This window comes from Chanos chanos, chromosome 6 (assembly GCF_902362185.1).
Source record: "Chanos chanos chromosome 6, fChaCha1.1, whole genome shotgun sequence".
In the NCBI taxonomy this organism is placed as follows: Eukaryota; Metazoa; Chordata; class Actinopteri; order Gonorynchiformes; family Chanidae; genus Chanos; species Chanos chanos.
Window position 1 is genome coordinate 30,304,009 of NC_044500.1, and position 21,971 is coordinate 30,325,979.

General features: G+C 38.3%; 1 protein-coding gene across 1 annotated transcript; it reads left to right on the forward strand.

Annotated features, from left to right (window-relative positions):
- Nucleotides 1–14,988: 14,988 nt before the first annotated feature.
- slc6a1b (solute carrier family 6 member 1b) lies at nt 14,989–21,558 on the forward strand. The gene is made up of 14 exons (XM_030777851.1): nt 14,989–15,223; nt 15,537–15,668; nt 15,911–16,011; nt 16,194–16,303; nt 16,601–16,733; nt 17,093–17,227; nt 17,318–17,421; nt 17,679–17,803; nt 17,990–18,102; nt 18,627–18,758; nt 19,706–19,808; nt 20,382–20,482; nt 20,721–20,888; nt 21,451–21,558. The coding sequence occupies exons 1-14, from the start codon at nt 14,989–14,991 to the stop codon at nt 21,556–21,558; spliced, it is 1,800 nt and encodes a 599-aa protein (XP_030633711.1).
- The last annotated feature ends 413 nt before the right edge of the window (nt 21,559–21,971 follow it).

Sequence of the window (21,971 nt, forward strand, 5' to 3'; positions counted from 1 at the left end):
AATCATATGAGATGTAAGTAGAGTGACAAAATATCTGAATTTATTATGAGGGAGGGGTTCAGTTGAATGTTATAATTTTACTGGGGCATTTCTGACAACCAATTAACTCGTATGGTCCTGTCAACTAGGTAAACAAAACAAGATCCATCAAAATTTGGCCTTTGGTGTACAGAGATACACACCAACAATTCATAAAACGATGAAGTATTTCAGCAACTGACCTTGCCACCAAATTGAATGTGACAGCAGATTATCATCTGTGGTAATTATAGTTATATTAAAGAGAGTTAATTGCCCAAAGTTACTGACAGATCCCAAGTCAGTGATAATATATGTTGTTGTGATCTTCAGGGTGAAATGGGAAATGTTTTATCATCATTTTTTGTGACATGACAATCATATGGTCACTAATAGCTGTCAAAAGGTGGCATGTTTATTCATGACCAGACATGCAAAATGACATTCTTCATTTAACTAATACTCCAGTTGTATAAGGCTCAGTGCTGTTGTTAATCAGGGTGTAACATTAGCCATTTGACATAAAATCAGAGTCAAGGGGCCTTAACACAGCACGATGAGTTTTGAAACATTGCCTTGGCAAAAACAGTATTACAGACATGCCACAATGCCGATTTTAAATGAAGGAAAACAGAAGAAGCACCCCCCCTTTTTTAATCCTCCTTACATAGCCAAACTTACAACATACTGTTTACTCTTTCCCAACCATCTTCCACTGGTTTTCTGACCTGTCACTCTGACATCTCCATCTTGTCCCCAAAGGGACATGTGTGAAGTCTCTTGGCTTGTATCATTTGTATTTTGCTGTTCACTCATATTGTTGTCACAAATAAACCTCTCAGACAAAAAGAGGACTCTGCAAGAGTTGCATGTGACCCAGCACTGAATGTCTTTCATGTAGACTCTTTCTGGATGGAGCTCCTCAGGCTTTAAGTGGAATGGATCCTCTGTGTCAACAATGGCAGCTGCTCATCTCCAATGACAGGAATTTCAGCTCTATCACTTCTCCACAGTGACATTTTGCATTATGGTGAAACCACTAACCTGAGAGTAAAGTGTCGGATCAGATCTCTCGCTCTCTCTCTCTCTCTCTCTCTCTCTCTCTCTCTCTCTCTCTCTTTTACTAGGTTTGATCTGGAATTAAACAGACTATATTATATTACTATCACTATTTATCAAGGATATTCTAGATGTTAAATACAGTACAGTATAAGTATCATTAGAGTTAGCTGGTGCTGGTGGGTGATTATTCGAGGTCACCAAAGGAGATGATCTTGTTGATTCTCATGAAATCCCCCCTTGGCTCTTTCCTCCTTTCAGGCTATTGCTCCCAGGAGTATCCAGATCTATCTGTGGGGGGCTGTGCCTTTGCCCGTTTCCTAACAGTGTTTGTGACAGAGCAATAGAGACCGCTGTGCCAGGAGATATTGCAGTTATAGCAGAACAGAGGGAGGCTCTGTCTGAGGCTACTGATCCTCACAATGCCACTCTACTCCCATTATGACTCCCACTCAGATCATGCTCACCCAAATCAAAGTCTGTGTGTGTCTGTGTGTGTGTGTCTGTGTCTGTTCCTGAGTGTGTATCTATTTCTGTGTCTGTGACACTGTGTCTGTATCTGTGAGTGTGTACACCTGTGTCTGTGTCGGTGAGTGTGTACACCTGTGTCTGTGCGGTTCATGATCTAATATAGTGTGTAATAAAGTCATCCTCACTTATACCAAATACTAGCATACCATTTGCCTCTGATCCTTAACAGGTGATATTTTGTTTGAAGGCCAAACACAAAACATGTGCTATGCATACAGTTGGTTAAAAGCGAGTAACAAATTATATAATATTATACAATACACTTATATAATGTAAGACTGCAATAAAAATATATGAGACCTAAGGTGTAATAAGGCATTTTCATGACCAAGTTTATTATGTCTCTTTATAAATTTGGGGGGAAAAAAACATTAACTACCTGAGTAATGTGCACAGCCAACAGTTCAGTGTTTGTTCCATATTTTGGTATTTCCTGGCAAGAGCATGGTAGTCGTTTTTTGCTCCTAGGCATAAGGTAATGACCTCGTTGTGTTATTTTTGCTGATGTTTGCAGGATGTCACATAACATCCTACTCCTCAAGGAGTAAGTCAAGGTCTCAGTATGACTTACCTAACTGCTTACCTAACTGCTGGTGGATTTGAATACTATCACAACGTCAAAGGCTGGAACCCTGTCTTTGGTCTAGTTATATAAGTGGGTTGTTGTGTGTCAAGAACTGCAGTAGAAGTTGGAATTAATGGACAGTATTTAACACAGAAATTATAGACGGTGAGAAGATATGTGTGTTTGATGTCATAGAGTGCTTTTTCAATGATTACCTTTGGACGCATTAGTTTTCAAACATCTGTTTGGTCTCTGGCCATGAATCTTCTACAAGCAATTCCTCTTAAGTTAAGCTGCTCCTTTCCTATCCAAGCTCAAAGTTTTTTTTTCTTTAAGGTGTGTTATATTCAAACAAGAACAGCATAAATATAGTTTGACTTATGAAGGGCTTTCGGATCTAAAACAAAATTTGAAATGCGCAAATTAGACAGAGCAACAAAATGCCCTCAATGTTTTTGCTGTAATTAGCAGAAGGGAAATTCAGCACAGCATACATTGGCATAGCACGGCAGTCAGTCTGCCAGTCCATAAACAGCCAGTCAAAAAACCAACCTGTGCGTGCATCTTATGAAAAGTTTTTTTTGTTGTTGGGTTTGTTTGTTTTTTTGGAGGTACAGCTCTCATCACAAAGTATTTCACCGATATATTGATGGCCTCCTTCGTTTGAAAAAATGAAAAGCACACTGAATTTCTCTCCATTCTAAAAAGATCATTTCACACTTCAAAGGCTGAAAAAGACTGAGAGGTCATGGCAGTTTATCTGACAGATTACTTCTCTTGCATTTTGGGCTGTCTTTGATGAAAGTATGCAGGCTGATGAAGCCCAGATTAGAATGGATATTGCCTTTCTCTTATAGTAGATTAAATTCAGACAAGTCCACAAATACTTTGCTCTTTGTGTAGTTCTCCGGGGCACAGACAGTTGCGACGGTCTTAAATTCATGTTGGCCGACTGTATTTTCCATATTTCTTTATACATCACAAAATGCATACTAGAACTTTCCTCAGAATTTTTAAGCTCAGGTAAATTATTTAAATAAACAAGAAACTGCATTTATGCTCATGTGATCACAGGATCAATGGACACTTTACATTTGGAATTGTGATTAACAAATGATTATTATGTAAATGAGAATAAGCACCGGATATCACAAGGGTACAGTCTGCAGGGCCTTTTTCCAAAATGCTTTTACACTCTGTTTTCAGAACAATTTGACAGTAAATGTTTATAGATGTCATGAGCTTTTCCATGACTGCCAAAGAAATAACTTTCATGGAGCACTAAAAATTTCAAGGTTAAAATTTTACGCAACCTCACAAACTGCCACTCCTAAAATGCACTGTGTACAGGCTTCAATGGGTTTAGAAATCAATTCCAATCTAGTGCACAGTGTGTTGGTGCACTACAATATGTGAAATCAAAATGGCATTTCGACTGTGCCCAGCTATATAAAAGCGTGGAAAGACTGTACATGGATTTTTGAGGAGAAATTTGCAAATGTGTGTAGAGCCTAAAGAACAACATAAACTATGTATTCAACTGTCATGTGATGTACTTCAAGAGTGATGGATTATTTGAATAGGTATCCAAAAAAGTGTTAATATCCAAATTAGGTATCCAAAATGTGTGAAAATATTTTACTTTGTAGTGACAAATAGCAGGATTGTCCTGAAAGATTAATTTACAAATGTGAGTGCCCAAAACAGCCAGGAAGTTATAAACATCTTTTCACAGTATCAATTCCAGTTTTTCATTACAGCTTTAAAATGCACATTACAATGTCTTCAGGGACAAATCAAAGGTGTGAGCAAGTAAATCATTCTCCAGATAACTCCTGTAAATGCCTTTTTTTTACTAGCCATAGAATTGTGCCTACTGTCGCATGACTGTATCCAAGGTATACATGGTGTAAAAGACTCTACTGACATTAGCTTGTCATGGACAGTGAGAACAGATGTGCTTTCTTTTAAAGTGCCATGTGACAGCTGATGGATGTTGATGATAGTGGTTTTTACGTTCTGAGGACATACCAATTAACAGCAGTTCGGGCAGCTGCTTTCTTGGGTTCCTGGGATGGCAAATTGTCACACTGTGAGCCTCAATTGCTTGTGCCAAAGCATATCAATCAATGGCAAAAAAACCGTAATTGACCAAGCGAAAAGTGGAGTGGTCAGTTAGTGTCTTTTGTTTGTCTGCAACTTTAAATTTCACATTTCACACATCGGATGATTTATGTGAAATTCTGCGCAATGTTACATTTTCAAGAGAGGTTTAAGTTAATTTACGTTGAATTTGAACATATCTGACATTTAGCTAACTGGTAACCTTCAATAAAATGATTTGGACACACTGCACAACTCAGCGAGGTGCACTGCTCTTCTGCTCTGATGTCTTAGAATCTTATGGATCTTGTGTTTTGACAAAACTCTGACTCACCGCCATGATTATTCATTTTTCCGTTCTATAATACTAAATATTGCATTTTGCTGTTTAATCTCTAACTGTTACTTACAATCTTATAAAGATTGCTCTTAGCATTGCAATTAAAATATGTGAATTTAGAGATTCAAAGTAAATAGAACAGTAAAATATATATACTGTTAAACGATATTGGCCCCAGCATGGCTTTAACACATTCCTACTGATGCACCTTTTTGGTCCATTTCCAAAATATTGAGTGAAAGTGTGCAGCCAGTCGTGGTCATGTGCACTGTCATTTGTGGAATTGCACAAATCACCCAGCAATCCATCCAGCCTGTTTCCATAGTGATGAATGGGGTGAAAGGGGGATGAGTCAAGGAGTGAAACAAGAGGAGATTGCAGACACCTGCGTATAAGGGGAAAATAGCGCCATGCATGTTTAACCTACCCTCCTCCTATAGTCTTACCTTCACACATCAACAATTTTAACATTTCAAAAAGTGTAAGTGTAAATGTAAAACCATAATCAAACATGTATTTCAGGGTACAAATATTGTCCAACCTTTTTATTTCAGGCCAACCAGATGACTGGAAATAACCAATATTTCATCCATGAAAACCCTCTATGACTGCAAGAATTTCTGAATATTTGGGTTATGCAAAATATTGCATTTCAATCTGATCTTACTCTTCCACTTGTTTAGCACAGCTACATTATTTAAATTGCAAGTGTATGCATAAGTAACTGGTTGTGTGGGATGATTGCAACCATATATGAACGCTTCCACTGAATTAAATTACAGTTCAGTAAATTCTTCAAGTAATCATTAGTTAAGCTATAAAACACTTCATGGTCTGTGCTGATGGCCAACCTTTTCCCAGTGGATTTGATCTTTGAGGCATAGTTAGACTGAATCATTTCATGCCTAATTAGACGGACCAAGTGTATATAAGGAAAGCCATAAAACACTTGCTCAGAAGGTTACAACGAGACCGTGATGGATGTTAACCAAGACGAGTGTCAGTAGGTTTTGCAGGTTTATGACAACTAAAGCCATAGTCAGACAGAATACAGCCAAGAAATGTCAGGTAGATTAAGAGAAAACACTGTTTCAACACGTGTTCACTAAAAATTTTGGCTTTTTAAAAATTTTGACTGAAGTAGCATACCCTTTTCATCAACAGAAGGTTCCAACTCAGATTAATGGTCTTGCAAATACAGATACTGTTAACTGTCAACTTAAATCTTTCAATCTCTACAGCCAGAAACAAACAAACAAAAAATGCTGCTTAAGCTTAACTTTTATTCTGATATTTAGCAGAGAGGCAGAGACTCAGCAAACGACCAGCAGCACTTGGCCCCCATCTCAAATACCCCTATAAATTGTATTTTGTTTGGTGTATTTGATCTCTTTAATAGTAACAGATTCAAGCTGCAATGTTATCTACACTGTTCAGCATCTCGTTTTGTATCTGCAGAGACTCCGTTTAAAAGAAAAAATTATCTTCTCCCTACAAGAACTAAACTGCTGCATTCTTGGGCATAGACCTTCATTTGAATCACAATTTTTACACTGGACTAAAATTTAGGGTACAAGCGGGATTTGTAGATCTCCAACTGGTTTTTCTACACTCAAATCATCTGCCTCATTGTGTGTCGACAGAAGACATAGGCTCCTTGGCAGTGGGCAGTTTTACCAATGTTTTAGTGGTATTTTAAATGTTATGAAGGAGAAGAAGAGGAAGAGGAAGAAGAAGAAGAAGAAGAAGAAGAAGAAGAAGAAGAAGAAGAAGAAGAAGAAGATGATAATGATGATGATAACAATGATGATGATGATGATGATGATGATGACGATGACGACATAGACGACAATGATGAGGACAGTGATGATGAAAATGAATGACAAAGGTATTTCAGGTGTTTTATATCATTTTTATACCCAAACAGGACCCACCACAAAGCCATGAAGGATACACCTTCAAAAAGCAGCTTGTTAATGGAGATTTCCACTGCATTTTACACAGCATTGCATAATTATTACAGTTGTGAATGACGGCTCATGTCTTTTTTGTAACATTCTGTAATACCAAATTTGTTGTCTGTGGAAGTGTATCAGAATTCATACAATGAATTTTCAAATGTTCCTTACTCATTCCTTGTTGTGCTTTTCTCATCTCTCTCAAGGGCATAAACAGAATTGTCAGATATTACACATAGCATAAAATTGGAAGTTACTTGATCAAGCTGACCACATGGAAGCAATTAAAGATAATTTTAAATACTTTTAAAATGTACTGTGCAATATATTTAGATCTTAGAGCAAATCTTTTGCAAAACACATTATATGGAAATTTTGGATATGGTTATGCCTCAGAAACAACAACAACAACAACAACAATAACAACAACAACAACAACAACAACAACAACAACAACCAAAAACATTCACAGAGTTTTCATGGGGTGCTGGTATGGAAGCTTACTTTGATGCAAAACCATTCAAAGCATTTCGGAGGCTTATATGAATTCAAATTAACCTCAGAGCCCTGAACTGAACACTTAATGGAGATTCTATAAAACTTAATGAACCCTATTCCAGTAGCTGCCATGCAAGAGACCCACAGGAGGCAGAGACAGAGAACACACTCTAGCTGACTGCTCTGTTGCTAGGCAACACTTCCACAAACATTGAAAGCATGTAGCCATTAGTTGTCTGTCTTTTACATCTAGTTTTATTATTTTATAAATTGTGTTCATAGGAGTAAACAGACCTGCTCACCTATGGATGAGGAAAAATTATTTTACTAAATAAGCTGTTTGGAAGCACAGCAGTCACAAGAACATTTCTTTTTCTTTTTTTTTCTTTTTTTTTGTTCCGCAATGTAGACTTGGCATCAGTGATCTGGGTATAGAGATGTGTTGAATATTTTGAATATTTTTCTTATAAATGTAAATGTGAAACCATACAGCAAATGAGCTGATGATTACATGTTTACATGTTACTTCACACTGATGCTGTTGTCATAGTCTAGAAGCGAGATTGCACTGAGGGTGAGAGTCGAACATTTTGAATAAGGAAAAGAAACCTCTTCCTGTACAGTACAAAATAACATTTTGACAACTCTTTTGCAAAATTTAGCCATCAATTGCTTTGCTAACAGTGGCGGTGTTGTTATTTTTCGGAACAGATGCCAGATTGACAGCTATGGTGATATGGTAAATGCTGGAAAAATGGAAAATAGCAGCCATTTTGTTTCAGCCATGGACTTTGTTTTCTTCAGTCTGAACACAGAGGGCATGCGGCCCTGGCTTCAGATCCAGAAAAAGGCCATTAGCTCCAGATATTACCCTTGACTGGTGAATCCATTTCTGTCTTGCCAGAATGGGGAAATCTGGCAAGACCTGCCCCAGGGAAACTCTGTGCCGACCAATCACATCTGCCTTGCTTTCAGGCAAAAAATAGATTCATTATGAAACCATGGCTGACTGATGTTTGACATAAATGTTGAGGTATTTCCAATGCATGCCTATTAGCACAAACATGCATTTAATTATTTCTGGTCATTCAATAATGTAGCATTCGATATTTCATTGCAGAAAATCGTATCTACACCTCACTGGCATTTGTTTGGCCTCAAGGTTCAGCCGCTGATTTAAAGGTTTGGTATATGAATATTGAAGCAACACTAAAAAGAAACATATTGAACAGTGTACTTAAATGGCAGTATAGACACCTCTGTAATGAGTTTAAATCTGTCCACTCTCTTCAATTAAAAATACATTATATGGAAAGTTCTGGTTCAGGGATACAGGCTTACTCTGTTCTCAAACGGTTACATTCTTCCTCTCAATCACGATGATGATGGCAGAGCAATAGCATCAAGGCAAGAAATCCAAGATCTTTAAGAAATAGAGTCTTCAATCCCAGCTTTCCCAATGTTCATTTAATGAATGGATGTTATAGGGGCTGGATGTGACACTTTGATAATGTATGGGAGAGGAATGTAAACAACAAGTATGTTGTTTTGTCACATGGTTTGATAGATTAGGGTTTGGTTGACACAAGGGCCATTGATGTCACTTGACAATGATTTATGTTTTCAGCATGCAGATCTCTCTGAAGATCTCATGATCTCTAAAGACCTGTGAAATGGCTCTTTACCCTGGGATTTCCTCTAATACAATGAGAACTCTATTTGAGCTTTGAGTAAGCAAGGACTATTTACCCCTCAAAGTAAGCAGCTAAAGCCCATTATGATTCACTTGAAGTTATATGTCTAAAATATGTATGGATGTCACATGGTCCTTACAGAAGTGCAAGCAAAAGTCATTGGATTCTAACGTATGTATGTTATGTTCTGGTACTTCCGACCATGCTGACTGGGTTTTATGTCAGTGCTATAGTTTGAGCAAGTTTGATGTTTTATTTGCTCTTATTAAATGTTTTGGGACAATACAGCTTTTTTTCTGTTGGTATCTTCATACGTCACCGTGTACTTCACAAGCTTTCAAGTAGCTAGACTTGCTTTGTGATATTCCACCAAAAAGTACGTGCAAACAGTGCCACGCAGAGATTGTGCTCCAATATTCTGCTTGGATGAACAATTATTTCCATTAAACTGTCAGAGAGGCATGTGAAAGAATGGCACAATGCTGATTCCCCATGGCAAACTCTTGAGCCCATCTGAATCATAGCTCTCTCTTAGCCAATGGGAGGCAAGTCTTTCATCTTTCATGTATGTCTCCATATTACACAATACAAAGATTTGCAGAGGCACCAGCTTGAAAAAAATTCATCCAGACCATTTCAGAATTGATGAAAATATGATCTACTTAATGTATTCTCAGATAAAGGCGCTGTAGCTCATCTGTGGGGATGCTAAAACATGTTGAATTATTTGATACAAGGATCACTTTGAGACAGGCACAAGTTGCTAAAAGTCTTAAGGGGTTTAGACTTCTAGCTGATTCTTGTTCCCATTCTTTAAACTTGCATTTTTACATGAATAGGATTTAAACTCCAATTATATCAGTTAAGTGACATGGTTTTATCCTTGCTTCTTTAACTATTATGACTAATAGTATCTGAATATCTGAATGACAATGTTAAGCAGTGATGAATAAGTGTAACTAAATGATTTTTTCATCAGCAGATTAATGAATCATCACTAAGCCATTCAGAAACAAAATGGGTTTTGCCTTTATTTTGTTTCTCTTAGCTGATTGACAAATGTCTTCCTTGATAAAGGTGATGTCCTCTAAAAGAGGCCTTTCAAATCAAATTTTGTGACAGCAGTTCATCTAAAACCTTAATCTGAAGCCAGTTCCACAGTGTCACAGTGCTGATGGTTTGCGTATCAAAATCACACACACTTATCTGTTCTCAGACATGTTTAATTCATGCTCATTGAATTTCTAGTCAGCTTTGTCTTGACATTCTTTCGGATTAATGACATTGTTGAAGTGAACTGAGTTAGAACTGTGTGAAAATAATCATTTCAACAACGTCTGTTTCAAAGTGCACAGGAAGCACAGAATCTTAAACAATAACTACCAGGAATGTCACATCTTTAATGTATATTTGCCATAGTACTGAAATGCTACACTGTCCTTCTTTTGTTCTTGTTTGTTTTGCCATCACTCCCAGCTTCTCCCTCCATTGAAGTGGGTCCCGAGTACTTTTGTTGATCACCCGGCAACAGACACGCCAGCCTGTCTCCAACTTTTCAGCCAAAACGGAAGCCCAGAGCTGAGCCTCTTCTGGAGGACTTGCTGTAGACTACCTGACTGTCTTACCAATGAAGAGCGCCCACATTCTGGGCCTGCTAGTGTCACACATAAGTAGATCTGACACCGCTGCCTTGTTTCCCCTGCCTGAAAGGAAGAAAGAGTGTTTTTGTTGAGCTTTGGTGCCCTCGCTGTGTCATATTCCCATAGGCATGTACGATAGTGTTCTCAATGAAACTCAACAGAGCAAATTAGGAACGAGCACGCTGGCAGTGGAGCGATGGACGTAGTACACCATGCTGCATATTCATCCAGTACTGGCCAACATACTGTATAGAAAGCCATGGAAGCTTCTTTAGTATTCAGTATGTGTGTTTTTTTGGTTGGGTGGAAATTGATTTGGATGGGAAACAAGTGCTCAGTACAAATCAATGTGTCATTTACCCGCTATCTTTGGACAGTTGGTATTTACTTACCCATCAGTTTCGTATAATAACAGATATCTAAATTGCCTTTAAAAGTATAGCCTCAAAACAACAACAACAACAAAAAAAAACATTAGTAAGCCGGTTACTTTACCAAAACAACTTGTGCCATGTCAGACTGAGAATCATTTCAACCAAAGTACTTTGAAGTATGCAAGTGTTTCCTGGAATCAGCTCCTCAAGATTAGGTAAGTGAATGAGTGGCTAAGTAAAATGTTATGTTCGCATCAGATCAAATCTTAAAAGATTTGCAGACTCCGTGTGAGCAAATGAACGGATGAACTATACATTATTACCATTCAAATTACAGTATGAAAAAAGTGTGATATACTGGAAGCCTTTTAGTTTTGAACACCTTAAACTAAGGGGTTAGATCACCTGGTAAAATATGGTACAGTCTGATTACATAGTAAGATGCTGAATGGTCCATTAGTGGCTAAGCCATGCTTGATGCCACAGCTAAACATAGTTGTACGAATCATAAAATGTGAAAAGGGGAAACTTGTGATAAGGAAAGACTTTTACTTTCACCACAGCCTGACATTTTTCTGATGAGATGATTCTCACCTCTGATCTTTTCAAGCCACCTTTAAAAAATATTTCTTCCCCTCGGAAAAACTGACAGTCTACTTCTACAGTATATTTGAGCCTTTGCACACTGACAGAGTGAAACACATGGCAGACTCCCTGAAACAACTGTGATATGACAGCCTACATTGTTGCATCTGTGTAGAATTGCTTTGCATATACAGTGCCCACAGCTGAAGAACTGAACCCATGAAGAGTGGATTAATTTCACCTTATGCAATTTCAGGGTTCACTGCACCCTTGAGTGGTCAAGTGTGCCACCAAACACTTGAGTTCTCACCGCAGGTTCACCAACGTGTGGTTTGCCTCAGCCCCGTATCCCCAGAGGGGGAATGAACCAGATGGGACTCTAAATGCTAAATTCCATTTTGTATCATTAGTAGGTTAGTTCACCCCTCATTGCTCACCATCTGCCTTCATACTCATCTCTCTCTCTCTGTCTCTGTCTCTCTCTTTTCTCCCTTTCTCTGTCTGTCTCTCTCTCTCTCTCTCTCTCTCTCTCTCTCTCTCTCTTCCTCTCTGCTTGGTTTTAGCAGAGGCTCAGCTAAAAACTAACTTTCCTGACACATTATGTGAAGAACCTTCAGTTATGTTCTACTGTACTGCATTCTGACATCTGCTTTACAAGGTACAAGGCAAGGATGAATTAATTGTCAGTGTTTAATGATACGTTTTTCTTTTCTTTTACGTCAAATAAATTCAAAGATGAAATTACATAATAACAATAACTGGTAATGATATAGACAGAGACAGAGTGCTATTTATAGTGTATTGCATGTATGAGTGTTCATCCATGCATAGGTGCATGCTTCACATATATGATCACTAATAATGTATGTGGTTGAATGTCAAAAACATGTCATTGTATGTAAATACACAAAGTGCATAGTAACTTTTCATCCCTTTGTAGTATTGCTGGTTTTGTCACTACACATCAAAGTATAGCAGACAGATCCACAAATTCTGCATCTTGCATTTAGAAACGACATATTTTTTGCAGTATGGAAGTTAAAGTCTGCGTTAAGTGTGTTCATTTAGGTTCCTCACAAAGATATTTTATTTCAGTAGACAGCCTGCTAAGAAGATTATAAGCGCAATTTTCAATTTATCTCTCACCCCCAGACACCATTTATTGACTTGGTTCCTTATCACAGTTTTCCAGAATCCAGAGTACGATTGGCATCATCCTCAGAGTCTGGCACTTTGGAATTGTTGGTTTGGCTGAAGTGAATTAGTTCACATTCCCCCACCACCCCCAGAACATATTTGCTTCACTAGGTTGTTTAAGCATGCACAGTTCTGAGGACTGCTAGAGATAACATGAGGTGAAATGCTGCTGAGGAAAGTAGGGTGTTTTCCCCCCCCACTGATCTTGCTGGGGAGGGGTAGAGGGGTATGGGAGAAAATGTATTGGAGGTATTCTGTAATGGATTTTTTTTTATTCCTGAATTGTAAGCAATTAATCTAAGACCAGTAAACCACTGCTTTGCTTTTCTGTCTTTCTGTCTGTCTGTCTTTCTTTCTTTCTTTCTTTCTTTCTGTCTGTCTGTCTTTCTTTCTTTCTTTCTTTCTTTTTCTGAAAAACATGACTTGTGTAATCAGGGTGTCTTGACTGATATACTTCTAGGAGGTGGGTTTTTTTTTTTAAATAAAAACATATTCTTGATTTCCAAAATCGATTTTTTTGTTTCATCTAGTTGTTTTAGTTAAGGAGGGTATGGGGTTAGTAGGGTAACCTTTCTGCGTTTACGCAGTCTCACATTTGAATATGTTATGTAATGAGACATCGGGGTACTTAAAAACTAACTGTGATTAGCTAACCTCAACGTTTATAATTGCACACGTGCACTCTTACACTCAAATACACACACACAACCACAGACACACACACTTGCGCGCAACACAGACACACACACTCACACACATGCACACACACGCACTCACACACACAAGTTGTTCTTTTTTTTTTTTTTTTAAATAAAAACCATATAAAAAGCCTTCAAACAAGAAGACGCTCCACTCTCAAACCCGCTGCGAGCTCAGTGGTGGAAATGTTGGACATGGGGAGGGTCGACTTTCAGATGACATTGACGCTATGTAGATGAGAGTGGGGATTTGTGCTTCATGTAACATCTCTGGTTGCTGATGGTAGACGGCGGTACAAGGCGAAGCTGCTCCTCTTTCGTGTTGTTTCCCCTCATCTTCAGCACCACTCTTTTGGACAGCACCAGGCAACGAACGCAACGAAACATTTGTTCATCTTTCCTTCCAGGATAACAGTTTGTCCAGAATCTTAATGGAAACATTTGGCTTTGGAACGCGTCAGTGAAATTCCAAGTGTGCAACTTCAGCAAGAAACAGCGGATACTCTCGAAAAGCTAAACTGTGGCCGGCATAAGATTCACTGTAAGTAAATTGCCTCCTATAATCATACATTACACTTGCACATTGTTATTTTTTTTTTAAAATACAGATACATTTCAGAACAGAAGGAAAGCCTAAATGCAAGTTGTTTTTCTAGTTATTGCCACTGCTTGGTTTGTCGGGTGCTTTAGAAGCGAGCGCGCATTCCCTGTGTTAAGATGTAGACATTTAAAAAACACGGCGTCGGCAACCGAAAGTGCCGTGCAAAACTAGGATGACTCATTTTGCTTATTAACTGAATATAAAGGAGTGGATCAAAGTAGCGCTTAAAGCTCATCGTGGCGCACACACCGGTGCGTCTTGACGGTCGCGCAATACACTGCCGCTTTTAAAACAATTACAAACGCGAAAATACTTTTTTTTTTTAAATGTTAACTGGAATAGAATTTATCACTCATAAACACGATGCATAATTAGCACCTGAGATCCTTAGATTGGAAAAAAAACGTGTAGTCTCGTCCTTCGGCCACTTTTACGCTGGGCTGCATCACACATGTTTATAAAAATCTTTTAAATCGACATTAGTCAGCAATCGCGAAATGAATTATTAAACAAACAACTGATGATTATTTTGTCTGACGGGTTCATTTAAACATTCCGGTGTCGCGGAATCACCGTTGCCGTTTCCAGCAAACTGCGCAATCAAATGGATTTGGTTTCTTTTGAGCTTGTCTATACTTCAGAACAAACTATACAGGTGCTGGAAGATTACCAGGTGTTTGATACAAAGTCGCCAGACAGTCTTTTTCATCAAATTGTTTAAATAGTTATCACCACTGTTCTGATACAAATGAGAGAAAACGCACTGGTGCTCCGTTTCTCCGGTGCGCACCTCAAGTATCGCTAAATTTGACTCCGCTTACCTTAAATTGTTGCGCCTAATAAAGAACATGATTTGTACATGGTTTGTACCATCGAATGTCGGCTGAATGTCTTATGTATATAAAGTACATTGCTGTGTGTACCCATGAGCTCTTGCGACTCAAAAAAATCTCTATTTCCTTCCTAGGTTTGTGACTCGACCACTTCACAGGTTGTTTTTGCCTCTCCCAATTTCCCGCCCTGTAGACGGTCCCAAGGTTGGGTAACGAACCGCGAAACTGCTGTCTACGTGGACTGGTGCTGAAATATCCCGTCCGTCGGCCAGGACCTCTGCCAAACCCAGAGATATGGCGACAAATGGTACAAAAGCATCGGATGGACACGTTTTAACGGAGGTGAATGAAGCGCCTACCACCAATGATAAACCCAAAACACTGGTTGTCAAAGTCCAGAAGAAAAAAGATCTTCCTGACAGAGAAACGTGGGCTGGGAAATTTGACTTTCTTCTGTCTTGTGTTGGTTACGCAATTGGACTGGGCAATGTCTGGAGATTTCCGTACCTTTGTGGAAAGAACGGCGGAGGTAAACTCGAGCTGCTGGCACTTTTCCGACTTACTAAACAAAAGGAATTTCAAAACTACATCCCTCATTGAGTGAATTTGTTCCGGTGGTTAATTAAATAATTTCAGTGGGTCATGATTTTTTTTTTTCTTACTAATCTTTTCCCCCTTCCTTTTATGCTCGAGGGTGCGCCATCCTGCGCGCGAACCTCAGTGGAAGCGCACTGAATTTAAAATATTCAAATTGTGGAATATTTTAATAATGAAAAATGGCAAATGAAAATATTCAAGTTTTAATCATACATACTTTATTTTGCCGTTTAATTCCTATTTAGGAGCCTTCTTGATTCCTTACTTTTTGACCCTCATATTTGCTGGAGTACCCTTGTTTCTCCTGGAGACCTCTCTTGGTCAGTACACGTCGATTGGCGGACTTGGAGTGTGGAAACTCGCTCCAATGTTCAAAGGTAATACGAATACGTTACATAATTGCATAATCGGTGACCAATTAGCAAAGCAGTATTTTTAATCTGTGTTGACGCTGTCGCTTTGGCTGGGGCAAAAAAATTTAAAATAAATAAATAAAATCCCTAAACACCACCAAAAATATATGCCAAATGAGCCATCATCTGCATTTTTAAATTAACTAGCCTTGTCTGCACCATGTGTGTAATTTCTACAATTTCCATATTTCCATAATCCCTCTCAGGTGTTGGCCTGGCTGCTGCAGTTCTTTCTTTCTGGCTTAACATATACTACATAGTCATCATTGCTTGGGCAATTTACTACTTATATAACTCATTCACAACAGTAAGTATGGGTTTCCAGTGGCTTCCATTTCTGTTATTAAGTGGGTTTGAACACAGGGCATCAAATAGTCTGTCTTTTCTTTAGACAAAAGGATCAGAAAAGCTGTATGAAACATGGTCTAGTTTGTCAGATGTCAGACTAAGTCATGAAACTGATTCAAATCCTACATATTGCTGTTTCAGGACCTCCCGTGGAAGTCATGTAACAATCCCTGGAATACTGAGAATTGTTTTTCAAACTACTCGCTGGCAAATACCTCCAATATGACCAGTGCAGTTGTGGAGTTCTGGGAGTATGGACATGTCCTGTTTTTTTTTTTCGCTCAGATAAGATTTTGGTTCAAGGATTCTAGTTTGCATGCATCCACAACAGTTAAGCTTTTGTTCCATTGATTTGAAACAAAACTGGGGCTGTTGTAGAGAGGCACCAATTGTTCCTCTTTGGCCCACTGTTGACTGTGGCTGACATGATACGCATTGGCAATGAGAATTTCTGTTTGGCCTGGATGACATAACATAAAAGTAGTAGCTTTTCTGATATTATAGGCATAATGTAGATCTGTAATATTTGTTTCCCTGTGGTCTTGTAGACGTAATGTGCATCAGATGAGTAGTGGGCTGGAGGAACCTGGAGAGCTCAGAGTGCCACTAGCAATAACACTAGCCATTGCGTGGGTCCTGGTCTACTTCTGTATCTGGAAGGGTGTTGGTTGGACTGGGAAGGTAAGGATGTCTTTGCCACCATACGCTTTCCTGTAGCTTAGGTAACATCCAAACAATCCTGTCATAATCTTCAAAAACTGATTGAAATCTAGGTGATAATACCTTTCCTCGTATCATGGCATTTGATCATTGGCCTATTTAATTCTACTTCTAAGATAAATTTGTAATTTTCCCTACTTTGATGTAGTAATTAGCAGATTAATTATTTTCAAAATTTTAATTATTTGGCATCCTGTATTAAGATCTTTGATGGGAGTTCTGATGCAAATAATCTTTTTGTGTGTTATTACTCAACATGAATTTGAGCATTTTTTCTGTTTATTTCAAGTGAACATACTGTATTTCTTTTTTTTTTTTAGGTGGTGTACTTCTCTGCTACATATCCGTATTTCATGCTACTTATTCTGTTCTTCCGTGGCGTTACACTGCCTGGAGCGAAAGAGGGTATCTTGTTTTACATCACGCCAGAATTCAGCAAACTGAAAGAATCAGAGGTACAATATTTCATAATTACCAAACTCAAAGTGACACATGTATTGTGCCATATTTTTTTTTTTACAATCTAGTTTTCTTTATTCTGTCAGGTGTGGCTGGATGCAGCAACCCAGATCTTCTTCTCCTATGGATTGGGCTTGGGTTCTTTGATTGCACTTGGCAGCTATAACCCCTTCAATAACAACGTTTACAAGTATGCAGCAAATATAGGAAAGGTTTAAAGATGTTTAAATGACAATGGCTCTGGCTGCATGTCTGTATGTAATACAGATACAAGTACGTCAGATTAATTGACCGTCTTATTTGAGGTTAAAAGGAGGGGGGAATGATGACTGTGCTGTACTGAAAGGTACAAAGCAAATTCTGACAAATTCGACTGAGGAACGCTGATAGGTAAGGGATCAATATGCTGTTTAGCAATAACACACCATGCTTTTGTCTTCTCCACAGGGATTCTGTCATTGTCTGTTGCATCAACTCCTTCACAAGCATGTTCGCTGGCTTTGTCATTTTCTCCATTGTCGGTTTCATGGCCCACATAACAAAGAGGCCAATTGCTGATGTAGCTGCATCAGGTAATTGCAATTGATATCCATTTTCCAGTAGAAATAGCTTTCTTTGAAGTCTCGAAAATTATATCTAACTAAGGAAAAACTTCAGTCATTTAAACCCAAACCTCCAGGTTAAAACTCACATCAAAATGTTGAAAGAAATAGGAAAATGAAATGTTTGATTTTTTTTTTTATCATTTATTTCCTCAGGTCCAGGACTGGCTTTCTTGGCATATCCAGAGGCAGTAACACAGCTACCCATTTCACCACTCTGGGCAATTTTGTTCTTTTCAATGCTGCTTATGCTTGGGATTGACAGCCAGGTAAATAATAAGTAAAAGACACTGTGATTGCTCCTCCTGTTTTCATCCATAATGATTTTCTTTGCCTAAAAAATGCTGAATGCTGGGAAGTAAAGCAGTTACAACAAATATAAACCGACTCTCTCTCTCTCTCTCTCTCTCTCCATCTCCCTCTCATACACACACACACACACATATAGATATAGATATAAACATATGTATGTAGATAATGAGAGTGAGTGAATGATTGTCATATTGACAAAAGTGAGAGGAACTGACTTGGGTATGGATGGTATCTGTATGTTTTATGATTTAGTTAATTATTCGATATAAAATAATCTGTTCCAAGGCAATGGCAACTCTGAATACTGCACTGAGGATCGGTTAACTGTGACTAGGCATTGTACAAACATTACTCATCCATGCTGTTTAGAGAAAGTAGAAGCAGTTTTAGAAAGGGTCATATGATGAGGAATGCACACATACTGTTTAAACCCATCCATCTCTACTCTTATTGTGTCTTCACCTTGTTCTTGCTCTAACAGTTTTGTACAGTTGAGGGCTTCATTACCGCTCTGGTGGATGAGTTCCCTCGCTTGCTGAGAGGGCGAAGAGAGCTCTTCATCGCTGTCGTCTGCCTCGTGTCATATGTGATTGGCTTGTCAAACATCACCCAGGTAAGAGATGTATATGCATTACTCCAACAGCTGAGCATGGGTTCATCTCAGTCCAAGGGATGGCACGGCACAACGTGATGCTGATTTATTTCTTCAGCATTTATGATAGAGTTTTAAAATAGAAGCACCAAAAGCCTTTCAAGTCACCCAGTTTTGATAGCTTTTGAAGTGGCAAACGTCTCTTTTCCTCCACTCTAGTTGAATGTTCTTCTTCTAAATCAGTTAATGGGTTTTCGTGCTATCAGTCTGGATGCTAATGACCTCTTCACAAGTTTATAAAAGATTTACAATGATAGGTTAATCCTTGCATTTTTCTGAAAGTGTTTCATTTTACAGAAAGTCTACTGAATTTATAAAGTGTCTCATGTTAACTTCCATAACCGGAAGATGCTGAATTTGACATGTTTGTGTGCTGATTGACAATCATAAATTTAAATCTAAGATATGGTGAAAGAGGCATGAACAGAGACTAGCTGTTGGGTACGATCACAAGCTTTATGACACAAATGCTGACTTTTGTACAGTTCCCTTACAAACAAATTAATTCATTTGTAAATTGATTTCTAAGGATGATTTTTTACTGGACCAGTTTATGATGACCAAATGAACCGTGTGAACAGCACAAACCTTCCAGGTCTAGAGTTTCAATATCACCTCTGCACATTGCTGCACTGCCACTAGCACTTGTTCCCTCACCAAATGTTTGGAACACGGCTCTGACTTTTAGTTTTCAACACCCTGACAACCAGCTTGCACTCCCCCAACCTGTTATAAGCACAAGTCACTGGTCTTATCATTTCATAACCTTACCCAGCTCTGAAATGCTTTGTGATGCACCACCAGTTATGGCTGCTGTAGTCTCAGTGCAAACAGTGTGGTACATGTGTACTTGACCTGGGTGATTCTGATATTATCTAAACTGATCTAGGTGATTCTTTTGTCCATAGGGAGGCCTATATGTGTTCAAACTGTTTGACTACTACTCTGCTAGTGGAATGTGCTTGCTATTCCTGGTATTCTTTGAGTGTATCTCCATATCCTGGTTCTATGGTAAGAGTCTTTCTTCTAAAATGTACCTCAAACAATCGCGACTGCCAAGAGTCAAAGAGCAAATAGTTTGAATATTTATATCCCAATCCGCTGTGAAGTATCCAATGAAGTTACAACATGATACTGTTAAATGGCAGACTGTATGATTAACTCAGTGAGACATTTTTGTCAGTGTGCTCATAAAATTGAAAATAATTGAAAACAGTCTCAGCAAAAACGCTTTAAGTACATGCTGAGGAAAATCACTGGCTTCAGTAACCGCAATATCCTGGCATAACACAATGCATTACAATCAAAGATTCTTATAATTCATGCTAATCTCTGTGCCAGACTCATTTCCTCCGTAAGTTCATTTGAATGTCTATGAATCTGTAGAATCTTAATTGTTCTGCATGATGGGCTTGATTATGCAAAACTACTACACGATTCTCATTTGCATTTATCAAGTGCTTCCAGGTCCCAAATGTCTTAGTAGTAATAATTTTAAATGAAGTGGATGTCTTCTCAATTTTCATGCATTACTTAACAGTATGGTACATTCTGCATGTTTTTTTTATGTTTTGCTTCTGTCAGGTGTCAATAAATTCTATGACAATATCAAAGAGATGATTGGATACAAGCCTTGCATTTGGTGGAAACTCTGTTGGGTTGTCTTTACTCCCCTGATTGTGGCTGTAAGTACTCTTTTGTTTTGCTTAAAATTGATTACATTTAACACATGCTTCAAAAATAATAACCTAAGGTAATAATAATAATAATAATAATAATAATAATAATAATGATAATAATAATAATAATAACACAAGGTGAAAAAAAGCCAATCATGTCTAACAGTAAATTATGAGTGAATATTTATACGCTGCCCGAGAATAATATCCGCTCTATGACAAATCCTTGTTTTCTTTGTCACAGGGTGTATTCCTCTTCAGTGCCATTCAGATGGTTCCCCTCACCATGAATAACTATGTGTTCCCAAAGTGGGGACAGGGTGTTGGCTGGTGTATGGCCTTGTCCTCCATGGTCCTCATCCCTGGTTACATGGTTTATATGTTTCTCACGCTAAAGGGATCGTACAAAGAGGTAAGGGCACAGACTAATTGTTACCCCGGTGTAATCAGTCTGGAAAGGTGAGATAGCAGTGGTTTATACCTACTGTGATTCAATGATTACTTTAGACTGCATAGATAATGAAAAGCAATATATCAATTCAGAAACCATCTTTGTTATTGTTGGTGTGGCAGATGAATGTAAGTCTGATTGGAGAGAGCTGTGATTATAAAATGCAGTGGCTTATAATGTCTGCATCTTTGTTTTTTCTGAAAATGGCATGGTAACAGCAGCTAGTCATTCCATGCTGAGCAGACAGACCAAGTTCAGTGAGTTGCCTTTGCTTTAGCATATCAGACAAGCACACTTGAGTCAGCAACTATCCCCACAGGGAAGCAAAAGATGGAATTTGGCTTCAATTATGCCTTGATTGCCTAATTGAATCAATCAGCGTCTTGATTTGAGGCATTTGCGTGTCTCTTCAGCTCTGCCATTGTGTAACTACATCTGCTTTCAGGTTAGCTTTGCAATTCATAGAATGGGGACTGATGATTTATTTTTTTTTCTTTAAATTTCCACTTCCCTGGATTTTCAGCGTCTACGAATAATGATTCAGCCAACAGCACTGGTCAAAAGCCAAGAAAACGGGCCCGAGCAGCAACCAGAGAATCCCAACCCAGTCACTGAGGAGGCTTATATCTAAAATCCTGCATCAAAAGGCTAGTGTCAATGCAGAAAAAACGTAATCACGGTTGAGCACAACCAAGGACTTCCATGTCTAAAATAATCACCTACCTCCGGGGGAAAAATGTGACCAACCTGATTACAACTGTTTGATTTTTTTTTCTCCTTTGAATAAAAAAGGACAAACTACTCAGCAATGTTCTAGTGATAGTTTGTATTTCTTATGCAAAATGTTAGTCTTTCTAAACTGTCACATTGTAACCGCAGTATTCACTGTCATTTGAATTATAATTTCAAATTTGGAGGCCCAATGTGATTCAACACTACTGTGCTAATTTAAAATCTTTAAATGTAATTAATCTATTAAAATGTTTAAAAAAAAATTGTAAAAAGGACATTTTAGAATATAGTCAGATTGTATTTGCTCGTATT

What these genes read in the sequence shown, in the direction of transcription:
- slc6a1b (XM_030777851.1), top strand. Translation starts at nt 14,989, where the DNA reads ATGGCGACAAATGGTACAAAAGCATCGGATGGACACGTTTTAACGGAG. An exon ending in TTGTGGAAAGAACGGCGGAG is followed by an intron (nt 15,224 to 15,536) that starts GTAAACTCGAGC and finishes ATTCCTATTTAG; the next exon opens with GAGCCTTCTTGATTCCTTAC. An exon ending in ACTCGCTCCAATGTTCAAAG is followed by an intron (nt 15,669 to 15,910) that starts GTAATACGAATA and finishes AATCCCTCTCAG; the next exon opens with GTGTTGGCCTGGCTGCTGCA.